Raw genomic sequence first — 21,218 nt, forward strand, 5'->3', positions numbered from 1 at the left:
AACTGCGTATTTATTTTGTAGTTTTACTGTTGTTTATTTGATTGCATCGCGCCTTTGCAAGTAATATGTGAAGACCAAATTGTTCGAAAATTTTTATTTGTATCCAATCAGAGCACAGCCCAAGTGTCGGCTAGCATGAATAATACAATGTGGAACCAGCAAGCCGTGTGATGCGGGTTGCCGCAAGCTACTTGCAATGTTTCGCCGTTCTACCATCATGTAGTACTGGGATACTAAACATGGTTCATACGTCCTGTCACTGAATATTTATTACTTTAACAATGCAAAAATACGTCCTACGGCAATACGAGCCAACATGCTCACGTGTGGTTACTCTGTTGTGCCTCTATCAATTGCATTATTCCGACCAAATAAACCGCATTCTTGGAAGTAGCATTAAAATTTTATGCATCAAAGGGCATTGTATACAATTAAAGTTTGTTTAATTAATTTTTTCGCAAATACAAATTAAAACGCTTTCGCGGAGAGAGCGGTTAACTTTTATAGGTCTGAATAAATGTAATGTTTGTTACTCACTTAATATTATCAGAATATTTAAATTTATGTTATTAAAATGGCGGGACATAGCAGACACGAGAGTCGACAAGAATATGATGTTAAAATTGATATCAAAGAATTAGAACATGAAAATATGATTTGGATTTAACAGACTCTGGCACAATACAATGACGTAATTCAATGAAAACAGTGATTGATAATTCAGATTGAATAAAAAAGAAATTTATTGATCAGTTTAATAACGACAAGTTTCAGAAGAGTGACTCTGATTCAAAAACACAAAAAAAAATTTGAAATGCTAAATATTAGAAAATTTTCTTTTTGGTTATCTAAATCTGGTTCTCAGGTAAATCAATGCGATTTTAGATTCTAGGCCCAATATTACCCTTGTACACTTGTCATGTACAGAAGTTTTTCAATTTTAACGCTAAAATCCAGCACGACACTCGAAAAGAATAACAAAATATCAGCGATACATACTATTAAACTATATTTTAAGTAACTACTTTAACACGTTTTAAAAAAATAATATGCCCACAAAATTTTCAGGTTTGTAATTCAACTTTTATTTTTAGCACCGTACGCTATAAGGAATGTTATTTTTTTAAGAACTACTCTTTCATGCTGTATGCTTTTTTTGCAGTGAGCTGAATTTATTAATATATTTGTATCTGGAATAACACATTTTATTCTGTTGTGTATAAACATGAAGACAAATGAAACATGCAGACTGGCAAAGAACGCTTTTTTAAATTACAACTCGTGTTCATACGCCTGATTCAAATAAAAATAATAATTTACGCTGTTATTTAACATAACGGTAGAAAATTCAGAATTACTTTTATTTCATGATTAAAATTTCAAGAATTGTGGGCGATAATTAAAGAATTATTACTAAAATTGAAACTATTACGTCTCTTGTTTAAAGGGATGGTGTAAAATATATTAAAATGTTTAGAAATATTTTGTGTGTATAATTACAAATTTCTGCATATAATATAGTGACTCATGCAGAGAACTTAATAATTTCTGTGAAAGCAAAATATTAACCGAAGAATAACATTACCACACATTTGCCGAAATTAATTTTTAAAACAATTAAATGTATTATCCTCGATGTGTACCATGATTTTAATCATATGATCTGTAAATACTCATTAATTTAAAGGGCATCAAAACTAATTTATTTTATTCCTACTGAAAGAGTTGTCTCGGCGAACGTGTGACAGAATTTTATTCAAAGTGTTCATGACTGATGAATCAAAGACAGGCTAGACTTGCCTAATCTGAGTTTTCGTGGTTTTATTCAGGTGTCCGATGTTAAATTGAGGATAGTGCAAATATTACATCGACCACAGTACCATTTGCTTCAACATTAATTATCATATTATCATATCATTCAAAACTTTACAGCTTCTGAATAACTACCTTTATATTTAGCTAATTGATGTTTAGGGCATAAGAAAACAGTACTGAAAATATACATTATCTTAAGAGAAGAAGATTTTGGGATGGAAATGTCTTTATACGAAGAAAGAACATTTTAAAGGCACAATGTACGGAGTGAGGCTCCAGTTACTCTGGGATTGATCTCTAATAATTAAAGTGGAAAATAGAAATGCAATTAATTATGCATGCAAAAGTAAGAAGAATTTTGCATAGGAACAACGAAAGGTGTGATCATAGATAATATCTGATAAAACCTGAACTACTTAGAAAGACAACATTACAGTTATAATTTACTTATCGTTTTCCACGTCTGTGAAACTTTTGTCTCTTTTCTTAAAGAAGGAAACCAGACTGAGAATAAAGCTTCTTATGTAAGAACAAAGTACCGACGAAAATATTTGAATGAAAGAGAGAGAATTATAGAAGGATAGAGAAAATTACGTAGCTAAGGTTTCCAAAAATTTTACTGTTTATCGAGTATTATTAACTGTCAAAGTAACTGTGAGAAATAGTCTTCCTTGAGAAAATATTAGTCGCTCAGATGGTGAAAAATATCCACGCCTTTTCTTAAAACTGACTTTGCGTTCACAAGATCCTACCTCTGGATTCTATCCTGAGTAAGACCAATTTACTCCACACATTCATAATATGTTTATTTGAGATTCATTTTAATATTTTCTTATATTCGTCCAGAAACGTCAAATTCGAGGCCTTTAAAGGAGTTATTAATTCCAGGGGAGAGTTAAAACTGCCTAAATTTACTAAATTCACTTGTAGAAATAAATTGTTATATAGTTTCTTTTATATTATTTAAATTATTTTTTAGAACAACTTATAAACACTAATTAATCAATTAAATGTGTTTCTGTCAGTACTAGTCTCTAGCTTACTGTTTAGGTTACACTAATTCAACAATTCTATGACTATGAAATAACTATGATTATCTTATCAATGTATTGTTTTTAAAGTCTTGACAGAGAAGTCACAAAACTTAAAAATTTTAAAATTCAGGAAACACAAATAAAGATAAAATTTCCTAATGGTGTCAATCTGCTACATAAAATAATGCGATTTACTTCCTAGAGTTATCTAGATGACGAACGTCACTGTAAATACGTCACAATCAAACGTATTATTCTATAGTTGAACGCGTATGGATGTTACAGAGGAATACAGTTTGCTCAATAGCACACAATCTTCATCCAGACGCGAAATTCAATTAATTATATTGCCGTCATAATTACTGACTATAACTTTTGAGTATTAATTAAGTTACACAGAGGGAATTCAATCACCGTATAGTTCCGAAGGCGAAACCAAGTCGTTAGAACAGTTCACTGAATTATCATGATGCTACAAAACGTGTTAACTTCCCAGGATTCATTGTTTCGGTAACCCACTCACATACATACAAAGATTTTTATATTATTTATTTTGTATATGATGCGCCATTACATATTTACACAAATAATATGTGTGTCCTATTATCTTTACTACATGTTTCGGCTACTAAATTGCATACCGGGGCGTCTGTATTGTGAGACGAACCGCCACGTCCGGCATAAAACTTCGGTCCAAAATCCAATAAATACTTTTGCGGTTATCTGGATATTTCCCAAGAAGCTTCAGGTCTATAATTGTTGTCCAAGTTTACAGAGAGCTAAAACGTTTATTTATCCGTTTTTCATCACTTGAAAAGTCTGATAGTTTTGTGTAATTTAAACAGCCCCCACAAAAATATTAAACGTGCCAGTCAATGTTTACTTCTTAATACAAGAGTACTCTCTGTCACAAAATGTATTACTAAATTATAATCACCCTGTTCTCTTTATATTTCCTGCTTTCTTTCCCACGCTACAATGGCCTTGTCATATTTGAGGACACGCTCGACATCAGCGCTGCATGTCGTATTTCTCTGGAAATTCCCTAGCGCGGTGAACGCACTCTAAAAAACAACACACTGTCGCCGAGCGTTAACTTGCGAGTGGCGGGACGCGTAAGAAAAGTAATAACGAATAATTGCGTCAGTTATATTAAGCTTTTCGTTGGGATTTTGTAGTTTTACGTGTAGTGTACAAATAATATGTAAGCCCATACAGTGATATTTCAGCGTCAGAAGCGTGAGTTGAAGATGTAATGTTTGTGTCGTGTTATTTGTGTGTCTACGTAACATAACCTTGAAATATCAGGTGTTCCGTTTAAGTTGCTGAGGTACGTACAAGTTTAGTTTCTGTTGCTAGAATGCGTTTAGTTCTACAAAACACGTTTTCATTTAATATATAGTGTTTGCCGGTTGGTATAATGACTATAAAGAAACGATAAAACGTTTTGTAAGTTTAACGATAGAATGCGTGATGGACAGAGTAAAATACATGGTCAGAGTAATGTAAAATTGCTTCTCGTAATTTATCTTTTATTTAATTTATAGAACACTGGACATTGTTAGTGATACTTACTAAAAACAAGTGGACTTTCCCACCATATTCTTCACATGGCACCGATGCTGTAATGGTGAGTATAGATATAGCAATAATTTTCCTTAGATTGTGTGCGTGTATTCTGTAGTATATGACAGTTACAAGTTAACCACCTAGCTTGCATTATATTTAATATAATAACACTGGTTTCGACCAGTAACAGTTCATCATCAGTGCCTCATGCTTGTGATTATATCTGTCATAACAGTGTAGTATCAGAAGTCTATATGCTACCTGTTGTTTGCCTACAAACTATCAATATCAGATTTACAGATTTATAGTTTTTCTATTGTAGACTAAAGCTAACCATCGTATTACGTAAACAATTTATTTTGCTGGAATTATTTTAAAATAAATTACTACAGAAATCACGTTTACGTGCGTGTCTTGACTATGAGCCTTTTTTAGTGTTCCCCATGTAACCAACCAGTGAACAACGTTTCTGGATTATTTAATAATAATGTTGTTTTACGCTTTTTCAGTGTGTGTTGCATATGATTCTTATTGTAAAGAGGAGAATTTTTCCTTTAGGAGCTTATAAAAAATTGATTTCTGTGAAGTGTGTTGTTTTCTTTTCGGTACTGACTGAATTATTGAGTGTTATTTAGATGAGCATCGGATTTAAATGTTTAAATGTAGTAATCTGTAAAATTGTGGTCAAATATTTCTATGCGAATATCTGATATGTTTTTCTGGTGATGGTTGCGTAGATAATGTGATACAACAACTAGTCGTTACAGGTAAATTGAATGTAATTTCCTGTCCCACCTCTCTTACGGCGTAGGGCAGTGTGTGTTTGTACGTCCAAATATGGCTGATTGACAGCTAAACTACAGTTTTGTAGCCCTGTTATGATTTGTTGCATAGAGAACAATGTTTATTGAGATTTATTGCACAATATTAGATCACTGTTTTCAAAATCAGAAGCACCCGTACGCATAAGGGACATCATATTTATAACCTGTTTAAAAACAGGCAGACACTACATCGCTGTCAATCTACTCCTAATATAATAGCAAATGTCCGACCGTCACGTATGACTGTACGTTTTGCCGTCTGTGTGTAGCGGAAAATGTTCATTTTAAATTCCGATGGTGGTACCAAGATTTGGAGACGAGGATGTGGCGGTGCCTACGGTGGGGTATGGAGGAGTTTGGTAGGAGTCATTCGGTCGGTTTTGTGTCGCCGCGGAGACGTTTTCAAAGTTAATTAATTTTATGTAGAAATTTTCTACTGCCAGTGTCATTTGCGAAGGTATTTCTCTTCAACACAAAATGTTTTATTTCTGTCAATAAATGCACATTAAGCGCCAAAAGAGAATTGGGACAGTATGAGCAGAGATGTGACTGCCTTCAGAGATTTTCTACCATGTAGCATCTTAGAATAAGACCGACGTTTCAGAGGTGTTTATTGCCTCATTATACAGGACTATCTTCGTAAGCGTTTTAATTTAAAAACCAGTTTAAAAATATATCTTCTGTCTTGGAGTTCTTTTCTCCAAATCATTGTCCCGTTTATACACGTGATAAACACAATGTGGAATCGTAAAGCGAAAGAATAAGCTTCAACAGAGTTAAGGAGGTAATAACAGATTGTTTTTCTTCGTCGATTCAGCCGTCATAAAAGCCAGTTTGATAGTTATTGGATTTCACGATTCCCTGAACATCATCCTTCAATGCAAACTGAAACGAAGTAAATACAGTATTTAGTTCAGTGACGAAGAAAGCTAGATACGTCTGTATGTGGGCACCTTTTATTGTCTGGTGATAGTACCAGCTCTTCCAGTCAGTCGACAGTGACTCTTAAATCAACAATAACGTTGAACGAAATCAAATTTGCAGTAAGTTCTATTGTTCAATAAATGAAACGTTGGTTGGTTTAAAATGAAACAAACTTTTATCACATTAATGTTATTATTGAGCTGCTGTTATTAAATATTTGAAGCCGAAGATCGTCTTAATAATATTTAAGAGTTTATTCCATTTCTCAAAGTAAACACGACCCATAACAATTACGAAGATCAATATATTAGTGATATTTAATTAAATAATTGGTGTTCGCTCGGATAATCATATATAACCGACAAATACACAATGTGGGTAGAACTATTTACTGTTAAAACAAGTGGTATATACAGTTACAATTAGGATTTAAAATGTTAACCCTGTTTACATCTCTACTAATATTGTTTAAGAAGGTATTAAGATGGGATTTACTTATAGCTCCTTTGGAGAAGTTATAAATATATAAAGAATTTTTGCAAGAAACTACTGAATAAAATAAGCAAATGTTAAATAAAGAAAAATTTTACGGTAATAACTTGTGAAAATTTTAACTTTATGACAGGCTTTAATATTAGAAATGCTGAATATGTGGGCTTTAATACTATGAAATTCCTTGCGTTTACTTTTATTTACATGAATTTATGTACGTTTTTTGGCTACCCCCTCCAAATACGCGAAAAATTAAACCCTTTTTTGTTCTGTCTAAAACAGTGGCTTTATTTTTCTAAATCTAGACAATACGCTAAGCTGCAGAACGTTTAAAACACTGTATTTATCTTGTAGATTAAAGGTTTAGACATTAATTGCGTTCTGGTGAGGGGTAACATTTCTTTGTTCTCTAGAGCGGAGTTGGTGGTTAGATTGATGACGTCGTGATGGGGCAATCCGATACAGTTCCCAGCAGAACTTCACCGTCGTAGGTGATGGAGGCTAAGTCACCAGGGACGGTTAGAATTCATGGCGCACTGTGCCGTGGCTTGTGTTGGCAACATCATGTCCGCTGACACCCTCACTGTCTGTGCACTTGTTCTGTCCTCCGGGAACAAATGCCTTTTTGTAATTCAGTATGTGGTCAAACACTTTCAGCTTTTCATGGTTAGAGAGTATCAAGAATAAATCGTGCTGCTACAGTCTTGTATCGACATGGAAGTTGGTTGTCTTCGGGGTTGTAACGCTGTGTAAACTTCTACCAGACTAAAATGCACTGCAACCCAGGACAGCCATCTTCGTGCTAACCTCCGTAAAAACTCAAATCTCATAGGTGTCAACACGTTTCAGCAAAATCATAATTCTACGTTGTTACTTTAGCTTTGCCAGATTCTTATACAAATATGTAGAACATATATCTGAATAAATAAATGTAAATGTAAATTTATATCAGAAATAGTTTGTTTCTGTACCTGAGAAAAATTTTCTAACTTGTTCTTCTGAAGCCAAAAATCGTCTAAATAATATTTCAGAATGTTGTCCGTACCGCAAAGAAAACACAACACTTCACCATTACAAAGAACAGTTACATAATTCTATTTCAGGAACAAATCGAAATTTACACTACGAACCATAAAGACATCTTGTCTTTCATTGATTCAGTAACCTTATTATCGAATCCACAATAGCCATCTACTGAACTGTATTCTGAGCCAGTTTAATCTGGCTTACAGACGTTTGACTATTTAATATTCATTTTAAAATAAAAAATGTCGAGGCCGAGTGAATTTCTCCTTCATATTCGGGAGTTTCCATGTTCGCATGTCGGACTGTTTATGCTGCGATTTCTATCAACCTCTGCAAAGCAAGTGTTGGAATGATGTATCAAAATCTGCCACGGCATTTTCCAGATCCGTTCAAAAATCATAATTCACAATATCACATTACGTTCGAAGAAAAATAGTCAGTACTATCTTAGAAGAGTTACCGAAGAACGAAGGAATTAATCATTTATATTATTAGATTGGAAACAGTTGAAAATATTAAATAATTGTAAGATTTCGGGTTATCACAGCGGCGAGCTTGATGAAACAGTCTTCCTGTATGTTGCGCTGTGTAGTATCGAAGTAATTTATCAAAGTTTCCGAGTTATCACTGCTTTTATCATCAGGGCCTACAGTGATCTGCATGAACCAATACTTTTTGCAGCAAATTTTTCCACTTTTGGTACTAATCAGCATGGAACACAGTTCTTTGTGAGATACTAAATAAATTGTGTCTCATTTGTGAAATGCAAAGCGTGGTGACCGACCGATACCATGATATAGCCCGTGGGTGGTTTATCTTAAATATCATTTCACATAATCTGTTTCTGTTACAGATATTCGTAAAGATTTGGTCATTATGTCTTCTATTTTAACATTTTGGGGGGAAACAAGTATATTTATGTTAAACGACATGTTTCATGGAAAATGTATGCTCATAAACCCCTCTGTAAACACCGACCCTGAGTATGAAAATTCGAGAAATGACAAGCCGATGAGTAAAAAAATTCTTTGGTGAGAGGATGCTTGAAGCGCGATCAATATAAACCACGAAAGAGATGAATGACACAGAAAGAGCGATAGAGAACTAACAAAACCCAAGGCGAAGAGGAAGTGGAGAAATGCCCTCAAGTCAGTCCAGAGATTTTTCATATTGCCTTTAGAAAGTCTTTCTTCTTGTGGACATTACACTTCCAATATGACATGTAGAATTATACATATAAAGTTTCAGTATCATTTCAAATATTCAGTTCAACCGAATGTTATAATATAAAGTGTGTTAAGTTTAAAGATATGCGAGTGAATTCTGATATTTCAATCACACCTTTAAAAATTCAGGTATTCAGAACATGGCAGCTAAAGCTGTATTATTTGTTGCCTCGAATCTCGGACATAATTTACGTAATATTTAAAAATTGAGTCCTTACCTCAAAGAGAATACAACGCATCACTGTTACTAAGATAAGTTACTTAATGCTGTTTAGGAAAATAATTTATTGTAACATTAATACGAAACACAGAAATGTGTGGGAAAAATGCAGTTATTTTGTGTTACAGCTAGTGGTATGTTTAATTAACATGTGTGATTTTAAAGACCTTTTATTTGTGGAATACTTTAGAATGTAAGTGGGATGACAGAAGGAAACATGCAATAAAAATGTTCGACTGTTCTAGCAAACGAAAAGTTAGAGTACCATCCTTCGATTTACAAACTTAATTTGTTAGATGAAAACTGTTTTTTAAGATAAAAGATACTTAGTGGTTCACGACTCCCAGAAAATCATCCATTAATTATCATATTATGTCAGAATGCCATACACTCAACACAATAAAACCATTTTCTCTTACCTTTTATATCAGTTACCTATTTAATACTGTAAAGCACTATTGAACAGATAAATCAAACGTTTCTGTAAAGAACTTACTGTCGTTTGAAGATCAGAACTTTCTGTATTCCTCCGCGTTCATTAAAGCAGACTCTCTACCCTCGGACGAAGACTGTTTCTGCTTTGTAGCGACAATAATGTTCAAAAGTCGAAAAATATGAAGACATTTACATGATGTACAGAATCAAGTTGCCAAAACGAGGCATTTCAGACTAAGACTAGGGATTATAAGATACTTCGTTGTAAGAAACCACAGTGCTAGCAAAGCTGCTGATAAGAGAGCCAAAGTTTGCACAGGGATGCTGTATTTCACTGTTAAAGAGGGAAAGGGTTTGGATCATGAATTGGTAGCATCCCGTGCGGTTAGCCCACAGCTAGCCGAAAACTTCCTGCAAGAACTAGGTACAGTGTCTGCGGTCCGCTGAGGAGAAACGCGTGCTGATCGACCACAGCGGGGTATTGTACGTGTCCATAGCACAAGCAGCCTGTAAACTCACACTTCTATGCGACGTTGTTATGTTTTAGACGGAGAAAGCTTCTCTTCGGTAAATTATAGAGAACCTCTTCAGTTATAATAGACTTGTTAAATAATAACAAGACGGTCATTATTGTACACGTCAACGCCGTGAAATTATCACACAGTGTACAAATATTGCTAAAGAATTAAATTTAGTGAGGAAAATTGTAAGGTTTTCTACAGGACTTGCCAGTCATCTTTTCAGTATTTCAGGCAAGAAGTGAAATTAGGAGAAAAAAGTTACTTGCGATTGTGCGGAACAACTCCTTTTCCAGTTATTCTTAGAAAAATGGGCACGTACCATCACGAAGCCTTAACAAAGAAACTAAATTTGTTTGAAACCTTTCGGGCCCTTTTCCACTTACAACAGCTACGCAAGAATAATTTCTTACGACTGTCCGTGTGACTTTTAATGTAAGAGAGTAGAACTTTTATGAAGACATATTTTCCAGTTTCACGAAGCCGATTTCATGCAGTTGGTTTCTTTTGTGTGTGCCCTGCCTTAATTAACATTAATTTCAAATATAAGTATACAATTTCCCTTAAAAATGACTCATGAAGATGAATTAAAACATGGATCGTATGAAAAACAACTATTTAATTAAATATATTTCTACTAATTCTTTGTTTAACTAACCAAAATTATATATAATTTATGCTATTTGTAAGTGATCTCATTTTATATCAGATATGTAAGAGCATTAATGCCAATAAAAAAAACAGATTTATATAAACTCATCTTGATTACAAAAATCAACACTTCATAAGTTGCATTTGGGCGGAAGTACGAATTGCTGGGTCTGTAGAATTCAATTGTCACTCTGCTTCCTCAAATCTTAAACACGCCATAAATAAAGACCCTTCATTATAATACGCAGTGCTTCTGGTGCTAAGAGAACATAAGATTTTCCGTCTTTCCTTCCTCGAATTCAGTTGTTATTATTTAGTCAAAGAAACTTTTCTTATCTACAAAAACTTGGTCCATATATTTAAAGTCATTATAAAGTTGGTATGGCGCGGAATCTGAAATTTCCTTATTTCTTGGGCGCACTGTACTGAAAAAAGGCATTTCATAAGGGCATAAAAGCCTTTAAATAGTTTATAACACAATTTCTTACAACCACAAGATTTTTTCTTGTTCTTTGCCGGCATAAATTCGTATCAAGTTATGATAAATATTAACCAAGCGGATATTCGGTAAGTTTAAGAAGGTCTAAAGCATGAAATAGGTGTGGCTAGATCTGGTAAGAACAGCAATGGAAGTCTTCTTCAAAACCACTTTGATCCTATACAATTACGTTTTAAGTTTCCTTTTGTAATATCTATTGAAACGGGGCCACTTGATTGAAGTCTTTGAAATAATTAACGTGCAGGTACGGTAGTCGTGTCACAGAACAGAGAGTGGGCGTCCGAAATTTCCTTTCTCCGCAGTGGTATAACAAGTTTTCCACCTTTGTGCGAGACGTTGATGCGTGGTGATTTGAAATTTTTGGTGAACCTCAAGCGCTACTTTCACTTCGTATGTACCTCAGGGTATAAGCTACCAGATATTATTTAGCTTAGCCTACACTTCTCGTCATGCTGTTAATACATACTTCCCAATTTCACTCGAAAAAAGTCGATATTTTTGTCACACGCGTTGTAGAATGGGACCACTTAATATACAATTAAAATGTACAGAATCTCTTTGACTGTTAGACAAGAATAACACGTTTATCTCCATTCGAATCTTTGTACTGGGCTACATCTTCTCGTTTAATAGATTGAGCTCTAACGTAAATTTCAAGAATCTGTAAGCGACGCAAGAAATAAAACGAAAATAATTGGAAATTTAGAATAAAATGTTGTTACATACTAGGAACTTCTAATTGTGTTTCGATTAACCTGTTTCCAGGGCTTTATTTTATTCATTGAAATCTAAAAGAAGTATCTTTAGCACAGCTCAGTTAGCTTTAGTGATGTTACGGACTTAGTAATTCTCATACAGCTACTTTCAAAGAGTATTGACGAGAGTTTCGAAATGTAATTTCCTTCTGAAAAAGTAGGTAAAAGAAGCACTCCGAATCGTTTCTATACGCTTTGTATTTAACTGTAGTTTACTTCCAAAATTAACATTTTGTTAAATTATTTTGTAACTTTCATGCTATGTTGAAAAAAGCACTTTGTATTCAGAGAAGTAAAGTAACTTTCGGCCTGGCCAGCGATCGGATTGGTGACCACTTATGCATAACGCATGTTATTGGCTAACTATCACGAACCGAAATAAATTGGCCTACAAAGTGGTTAGCTACAGGCACGGATATTTTTTTATTTCATTTTAAGACCGGCCTTGGGCCCATACCCTAATGCTTCGAATCTTTGCTAATAACTACATGACAGCATAAAACGGTAGACTATAATCCTCATTATCACCCCCGTAAACAATTTATTTCGAATATCTTTTTTATTATTTGTTTTTATTTATAATTTGTCTCAGTCGCTACTCGTCTGTCTAGGGGTTACCGCGAACGGTTTACATGTTCTTCTTAAATTTAACCTACTCTTGTTTCGTAAGACAGTTGAGATTTGGAAACGTAGGGCACAGATGGTGAAAGCAGAAATACGTCTGCATGAAACCTTGATCCTTGAATCTGGGCTGTCCGGAAACGTATGCTTCTTAGTCCAAGCGACAATTTGTCTTTCCTAATCTCTTACAGTGATAGTGGAGCTGCTTATAGTCTGTGCCATTCGTCGTATTGAATCTGATACGAGATGAGTACTGCCCAAGCGAAGAATTGTTTGGAATTTCACAAGTTTACGATTGTCATAAGAATAATTTTTAAAATTACGTATACTCTAGGCCTATATTTAATCTGTTTTATGCTTAAATTATACTTTATAGACTTTTCTTTTGTTCCTTTGAAGTATATTTGTGAAGGTAAAATATGTTAAAGTCCTTCTTTTATGACAGAAGGCGGGTAAATCTCAAGTATCTCATTATAATCCAAGTGAAATTTGAGTGTTGTCATACTGAACGTTCAAACGTGGTAGCTTGTTAAAATACGTTTACAACATCTGGACGTGATTTTGTGTACAGGGATAAATAATATGGCTTACATCTACAGGATCTGTGATGTATAGCGTATTTAATAATGGACTCGAAAACAAGACTTGTTTCCTGCTTTCCGCAGAATTTGGTTACGATCCTGCAAGTGGGCATACGTTTTCTTATTAAAGTGCATCGGTTTCTGTGTGCAGTTCCCCATAGTCTGAAGGTAGTTGAAGGTTTAATGTACTTTACTTATCTGTAACGATTTGTCAAAATCGTATGTTTTTATGTCATTTCGCTGAAAACCAAACATGTTATTTACCCATATACAATGAGCATTGTTTTCTTCGTATAATTTTTTAAAAAAGATTATTTTCTTTTACTAAAAGTTCGTAAGATTTACAAACATGTTTAATATCTTTATAGTTGTTGAAATATTAGCGGAGCATGTAGCATGAATGGGAGAGATGAAAGCATAAGCAGATCATTTTGAAAAACTAGCGTAGATAGGAAGTACTGATATCCAACATCTCCGAAAGTTAGTAACATATCGCATGTCAGGATTGCCAATTTTGTGACAAAAAGTATATTACGTCGTGCATTTGCCTCGCAAGCGTCCACATTTAAAATACATTTAGAAAGAAGGTAATGCATTTATTTAAGGATTTGTTAAATTCAAGATTTCTTATATCTGGTTTGAATTTTTGTACTAAAATATCTTCAACACTTTGAATATATCTGGAACGTTTTTAGAAATTACATGTATTCTAGCATTTCGGCTTGAAATTTGTGCCCAATTTTAAATATCTGCTTTCATGTAATATTTAATTAACATTTAACCCTCTTTTATACCTGGATAATATTAACTTACTTAGGAAATGACCATATTTTCGATTTACTTTTACTCCAAGCAAAGGAACTTCCGAAAGTTCTTTGACTCAAGTAGTACGTGAACAAAATTATTCTAGATTCTCTGATGTAAGGACTGAGAAAGTTTAATGTAAGTTGCTTAAAAGCAAAGTTATATTTTTCTCTCACTTTAATGAAAACAGCTTAAGAATTTTATTTTTTCTTTAATTAACCGAGGGATCCATTGAACTGTTCCGTTCAGAATGTATTCACTCCGAAACAAAGTGAAAGACGTTAAGAAACAGATACAACAGGCCACTAGACTAAAGCAAGCTAAGAAAACGTCACCATTTTACTATAAATTAAGTTTAAGAACAACATTCAACTGAACCGAACAAATAATAATATAATCATCTAACAAATACTAAAATAAACATTTGCGGAAAGTTTGTTCACTCAGAAAATTTTAATTTGTGAAGAATACATCGAGTCTCTAAAAGTCTCTATTTGTTGTTCTGGATAGTCTATAGGCTAATCGAAGTGGATTTTGGAGTTGAGATAAAAGTTTGTGGTTACTTTCTGAAGTTTCATCTTCGTGTTGAGAGAAGCTATTCTACTGTGATAATTATTTTTTGTTCTTGCAGAGAAATTATGCTAATAAGGGCAATAAGAATTTTAAAAGGACCTGAAGGCGAAATTTGATATGATAAAACGTGGAGTTCAAGTACAATAATGAACATTCTGAATTTTAAAACGGGTCACAGTCATTCTGCGCAACTTTTTAAGAGTGACTTTGAATTCTCGGTTTACTTCAAGGACGATGTAATTTTTTTGTTTTATTTTAGATATGTGTTTAACCCGTTATATATTGTGATTAATTCATACGTCATTTATCCATCAATCATGTAGCTATATAGAATGTCCCGACCAGAGTTCTTCTTGATTTGATCAGCCTAGTAACGTCTTCTGAAGAGTTTAAATTATGAATCTGTTATTATGCATTTTCTTCTTGAAATCTCTAGAAGTATATTTCCCTGAAATGTTGATATCTTTCTACGTCTATGTTACAATTACTTAAATTTTCGCATATTCCTGTTCATCTGTTTTACTGTGTATGTTCCCGCTTCTCTGAAATCAGAACGAAACCGATGTATATTTAAATGCTATAACATAAAAAATTCACGTAGTTGCTATGAACTTTATGTCAAGCTCTAAGAGACGCGAGCATTTCTAAGAGACGTACTTAATTTTCTTCGTCATTCCAAAACTCAGATGCAACTAAATTATTCGTGTGAGACAGGAATATGAAGGTTTATCACGTTCAATTTTACTGCGAGTTAGGAAGGAATCCAGTGGTTTTCTTTTCGTCAGATTGTGGTGTTAATATTTAATGTGCCATCTCTGGGCTCTTGCTGCTGTAACTCAAGTTCACCATTTCATAATTAAAGATGAAGATTTTGCAATTGGGTGCCGTACAATTTTGGATCCATTTACAAAATAAAACTGTCTGGACAATTCAATGACACTGGACAGTTGGAAGATGATTTTTATTGCAGAAAGTACAACACTGACTGAGATATTAGGTACGGATTAAAACTCTGTAATAGGGAGAACCCTTTTCTTATATCCTTCACTTCGCCACCTTATTAAATAGCCTAAGGTCTGTGGAAAATAAAGAACGTTCGGAATTTGTTCCCGCAATCTCGTCAAAACAGACAATTTTGTTCCTAATGCCTTTCTTCAATCGTGTTTACTTTCCGAGGTACAGAAAACATCTTTACCGGGATTTGAACCGACGACAGTTTTGGGGGGTTGCAGTGTCCTTGTCGAAACAAACGTAGTCAGTCTTTGCGAGATTCCTCTATCATGCTTTGTTTCCAAGATAGCACAAATTACATTCGCTGGGGTTTAAATCCCGGGACACTTTTTCGGAGTTTCGAACGTACTTAAATCCCTTCCTCTTTTCAAGGAATAAGCATACTAAATTTGGTGGAAGTCTGTTTATTTGTTCTCGATGTATATAAGCGAACACACATTCGCACGTAAATGAAATTCCAGGTATTTATGTAAGAAGATAAATTCGTTGTTTCAACATCCAGAAATATCCCATACCTTAAAGTGTCCTTTCCAAGATGAAACTCATATTTCAAGACACGTCACCTTCTTGGAGACGAGGGTACATAATCTATCAATTTGAGAAGGCGGCGTTAAATGATCAAAGCACAATAAAACAGGCGATATGAAAAAAGCAAAGAAAGGAAGAAGCAAAGATCGAAAGTCGAAGTATTTATTTTCCTCCACATCTCACGTGGGTGTCATTCCGATAGTGGGTCCATGGGAACTGGCTCCAAAATTTAATTACGACGCTCGGCCGCGAGATGGAACCGAAATCCGATACCAATAATATTCTAGAAATACGTTTCCTGCCGATCGTCTGCAGCGCCCTTCCAAACCCATGTATTCACCAATCATAAAAATATCCTTCCTATAACTGATACCAGTTCGCAACATACGATCTGACAGAGTAGTAGCGCTTTATCTTTATTGTCAGAGTTTCGGTTCTCAAATCTGACCATATTATTCCGACGTCAGAGCTTGATATTAGTTTGTTGTTCTCTCAAATCCGCTGATAGACTGCCAGCGCCCTCTCAAAGTCGGTCTTATAACAGCCTGAAGCCATTTTTTACATCTCTTTTAACTCCATAAACTTTAAAAAGCTTCTGTAACCTATATTTTAAGATAGAAGAATTTCTGAAAAAGAGATTCTTGAAATCAAAGTAAAATATATAATTTAACTAACAAATTTTAGGCATATTAATTTATTACATAACTTACTCCTTCATACAGAGTCCAATTTCAAATCTTTCAGCTGGTAAATAATGTAACAGTGTTTTAAGAGATTTTTTTTACAGTGTTAGGCGCAGCATTGTAGCATGTTCGGAGTGCGAATAATATTAAAATGTACTTTTCCACCCCACTCCAAATGAACTATTATCCCAGGTTGCGTAATTATCTTAGAGAGAGAAGAAGACTTTAGGATTTGTAATTGCAATTAAAATGAAACTTATTAACATTTCAATGGATTAGATTTATTGGACTGTGCCAAATCCAATTATTGGTCTTTCTGTCTGGTTCAGCGTCTTTCTTTTATGTTCTGCTATTCCAGGTGTTCCGAAACATTTCCAGACCGAGGGTCAAATTAAAACTTGTTTTACAGACTTGAGGGTTGTAAATTTTCAGGCTAAGCGGGATAGTTTATTGAATGTTCGTGGCTGTGTAATAAAAAAGTGATGCCTCTTCGAGGCTGAAGATTGAGAGAGTGTGTTCTTCCGAAATGTTATCTGTGTGAAAGTCCACACGGCGTCAAAACCCAGAAGACCAGCGTTTACAACTATAATAGTTATATTTTAGGATTCTATTCATACTTAACTGTAGAGAAATATATCCCTGGGACACCTCAGAACCCTACACAGATCCCTAGATAGCATTTATAATTCTAAAAACAAAATTTGATAAGGGACAACACAGATATCGTACTTATGGTTCCATGTTTTGTGACCTAAGGCTTACGTACGTGCTGGAAACACGTTATGGATCAATATTATATCCTAAGGCTGCATGGAAGTTGCCTTTCCATTGCTTTTACTTCAGAAACGGCGTGGATTCAAAGAGACACTAAACGAGAATAATAATCATAACATAAATTTTCTTAACCGAGCACCATTTGTATGTTATGGTATATAAAGGTTAATTTGTGTCGATGGAGTGGAAGGTGGATACGAGCCCACGCCATATTGGACTCTGGTTTTCTTGTTAAGCGGATTATATTGGATTTTGGACTAATTACATCGGTATCCTATTCAGCCGAATTTCAAGGCTAGATTAGCGATGTAAGTGTGTGTTCCGTTGTGTTAGCATTCGTGCTTTAAGCGAATAAGAATCTAGCAGAATTATACTACACTGTTATTAAGTAGGGTTTTTTCACTTTTATGAGATGTATTTGATACAATAAATGTTTTCGGACTTGATTTTTGATTACAGGTGCTTGGTTGTCATTGTAATGATAGATTTAAGTCTATTAAATTAAATTATATGTTTTAATATGCTAGTAATGAAGAGAAACGAAACAGTCTGATTCAGTCCACCAACACTCCTTAAGACCGAATTATAACAATAAAAATGCAACGCATAAGAATACACATAAGAAAATTCTCTGAGTAACTCACATTGAAATTTGATGTTATTGAGTCATGTGTGAGGAGCTTAAAAATCTGCACTCCTCTCCCAATATTGCCAGGGTGATTTAGCCGAAAAGAATGAGATGGGCGGGGCATATAGCGCGCATGGATGGGACAAGAGGTGTGAACCGGGTATTGGTCGAGAAGCCTGAGGGAAAGAGACCGCTGGGGAGACCTAGACGTAGATGGGAGGATAATGTCAGACGGGATCTATTGGAGATAGGAGTTGAAGGAAACTGGATTTTGTTGGCCCAGGACAGGGTCCGGTAGAGGGCTTTGGTTAATTCGGTGATGAACCTTCGGGTTCGGTAAGCCATCTGGTTAGTTAGTTATGTGTGACCAAGGTTGATACTGGACGTAGTGATGTGTCACGTGAGAGATAACTTGATCTACCGCACTCAATGAACGAAGTTGGCGTTCTTCAATCGCCCATGCAAAAAGAAATTTCTGGAGAATGTAGAACGCGTAGATGCGTCACTGATCGCTGCGTCTTTCCATTATTCTTTCGATAATGCGTCGCGCATTCATAGTGCGGAACGAAAGTTTTCCGCCCGACTTGACGTCACTTCGAACTGGACATGCGGAGAAATGGGATCATTCACTTTACCGCTCTCTGCACGAAGGCGCCCTCCCTCCGTTTCTCTTACATACGGCAATGCTCCACACAGTTCTGATTGACCTCAATTATTTTGAGTGGTTCAGCTCTGGTAGAGATGATTTTGACGTGCATTCCCAGATACGCGGTTAGGAGGTTGTCCCTCTCTCGACAGAGGTTTCACGTATTTTCCATTCTCTCTGGAAGAATCTGTTGTGTATGCAATTGGCTTGCCAGAAGAATGTTACATAAAATTTTGTGTGTGGTTCATAACAAGAGATGTTCTGGAAAATTGTTACAGGCGGTTATATAGCCATTGTTATAAATTGGTTTATACGTAAAATAATTGATTGTTAAAACTCTGGTTGTTATTCTTTATTGCAAATAGAATTAATACATTTTGTACATGTCGCAATGTAATGTTGTACCGCATTGTTTTGTTAATTTTGCGTGAATTTCATTAATACCTGGTCCTTCATACCTTTTTATCTCTTCAGTAGGTAATTAGACTGAAGCATTTGAAGCAAAGTACTCGTCATGTACGTCCGAAAAATTATTTTTAAATAAAGATTTAATAGTTCAACTGTCTAGCTGTCTCAGAGCGACTGGACGTGTTTACTAGTTACGTTCAATTAATCACATTTTTTTTTAAATTTTATATCCATACGCAGTTACAGAAGTATTAAAATATGTGCTTGCTAATGTCTAAGTGCTTGTCCGTCAGCATGAAACAGCCCGAGAATGGCTGAACGAATTTTTATGACTTTACGAATGTATTAAGCTATTGTCTTATACAATTTCGTTTGAATAATCTATAATACTGAAAAATACATTTCCTGTAAAAGTCATGCTTTGTATTCTGAATGTAACAGATTTTAATTCCGGTCAAGAAGTCGGCTGTTATTTTTTTGATTTTCCTCAAATTCCTTCACGCAAATCGTTGGGTCATCCTCTGCTTTGCATTTTTAGTAATCCAACATTTTACGCCTTATAACCAATGAAACCGACAAATGTTCCTGAGTTACATTAAATCAGGTACGGAGTTGTAAAAGCGCGCGAACGCAGTGGTCGTTTCACGGAGTATGTGTCGGTCCGGGGGGGGGGGGGGGGTTACGTGGCGTCTCCGGTGTTAGACGAGTCGACGGAGAAACCTCGAGCTGGTCGGACGCTAATCGGAAAATCAGTTCCTGGCTACCCTACAGAGGGCCGCTGTGTCGTGTCCACCTTCCAGACTCCCATTTCTGGTGCTGGTAGATCAATCAGTTATTGATTCTTTCACACAGACAAAGTGAATAATTATTTGACTCTTCCAACGAGAATTTTTTCTCTTATAAACCTGTAAGCGATAATACTTTTTCATCGCTAATGATAAGTAAATTATAAAAATTCGTGTGATATCCAGACAAGAGATACTTCTGTAATAGTAAAATTTTACAGTAACATTTTCAGAAACAAGAAAGAATAAGTACTTTAATACCCTGTGTTTTAGTTTTAGTAATGGATATCATGAATTATATACTTTCAAAGTTTTACCCTGTTTATGAATTGATTAAATTATACGTTATAACACATGTAGTGCGAAATTAGAAGACTGTGAATTAGTTACGTTCACGGAGGTCATGGACGAGTGGTTGTAATATATGAGTTCCATTTGTCATCAAATAAGTGTCAGCGTCAATTGTGTTTTGCTTTCGTGTTCTGTATTACAGTGTTCAATCCATGTTAATAGCTCCACGTGTAGTGGGACCTTCAAGAAGTTCGTAATATTAGATCTTGTGTAACATTTAATTCTGTGGTGTTTTACATATGCGACGTGCAATGTGTGGTGTGCCAAAATTAAAAATGTTGTAGATGTAAGTGAATCGGTGTTTCTTCCAGCTACTAATCGTGTTGTCTCTCTTTATATTATCGTCTTTTGTGTAGAAATGTGCGAACACCAAGAGGTTTTTATGTTTTTCTTGTTGGTGTAGGTTATTTTTTTAAGCAAAGGCGTTTGTCGATGTGAGAAATATCAAACTAAAACGTCACAATGCACCGGAGAAATCAGCGCTGCCATTATCATCATCATCATCATCATCATCATTATCACCGCCAGATGGTGGTAGCACTCATCTGTACCAGCATCCTGGCAGTCCAGGGTGATTTCATTAATCACCATAGATTGAAAAGTAAGCTTTTTATTACATATAGAGATTTCTCTTAGCTATTTTTATTCTTAAAATATTTATAAAAATACAGTAATGAATAATCAGGTTTCTAATTAGGTAAAAATATTAAATATGTCATAAATACAAAGGCGTTTCGTCTTTAAAAGTTAATTAGGTTTTGTAAATAATATAAATAATTTTTTAAAGAAAGTCTGAAACCGAGGGCTGCCGTATCGTTCATGATTGTTTTTCGTGGA

The 21,218-nt window shown here is 34.9% G+C and overlaps 1 protein-coding gene across 2 annotated transcripts in view; it reads left to right on the forward strand.

Annotated features, from left to right (window-relative positions):
- The first annotated feature begins 3,917 nt into the window (after nucleotides 1–3,917).
- LOC110828209 (zwei Ig domain protein zig-8-like) overlaps nucleotides 3,918–21,218 on the forward strand; it is an 87,604-nt gene continuing 70,303 nt past the window's right edge. Inside the window, exons 1-2 of one of the 2 annotated variants that reach the window (XM_087344161.1) lie at nucleotides 3,918–4,179; nucleotides 4,397–4,479. Coding sequence is in view for 1 of the 2 variants with exons in the window: in XM_022060704.2 (XP_021916396.1) it covers nucleotides 20,844–20,982 (139 nt within the window). In the remaining variant the exon portion in view is untranslated. Of the gene's footprint in view, nucleotides 4,180–4,396; nucleotides 4,480–20,014; nucleotides 20,983–21,218 lie in introns of those variants that run through there. The other variant, XM_022060704.2, reaches the window with a different exon arrangement.

This window comes from Zootermopsis nevadensis, unplaced genomic scaffold (genome assembly GCF_977971745.1).
Source record: "Zootermopsis nevadensis isolate Lab colony 2312 unplaced genomic scaffold, Znev_1.0 Znev_ptg000007l, whole genome shotgun sequence".
NCBI classification, from domain to species: Eukaryota; Metazoa; Arthropoda; class Insecta; order Blattodea; family Termopsidae; genus Zootermopsis; species Zootermopsis nevadensis.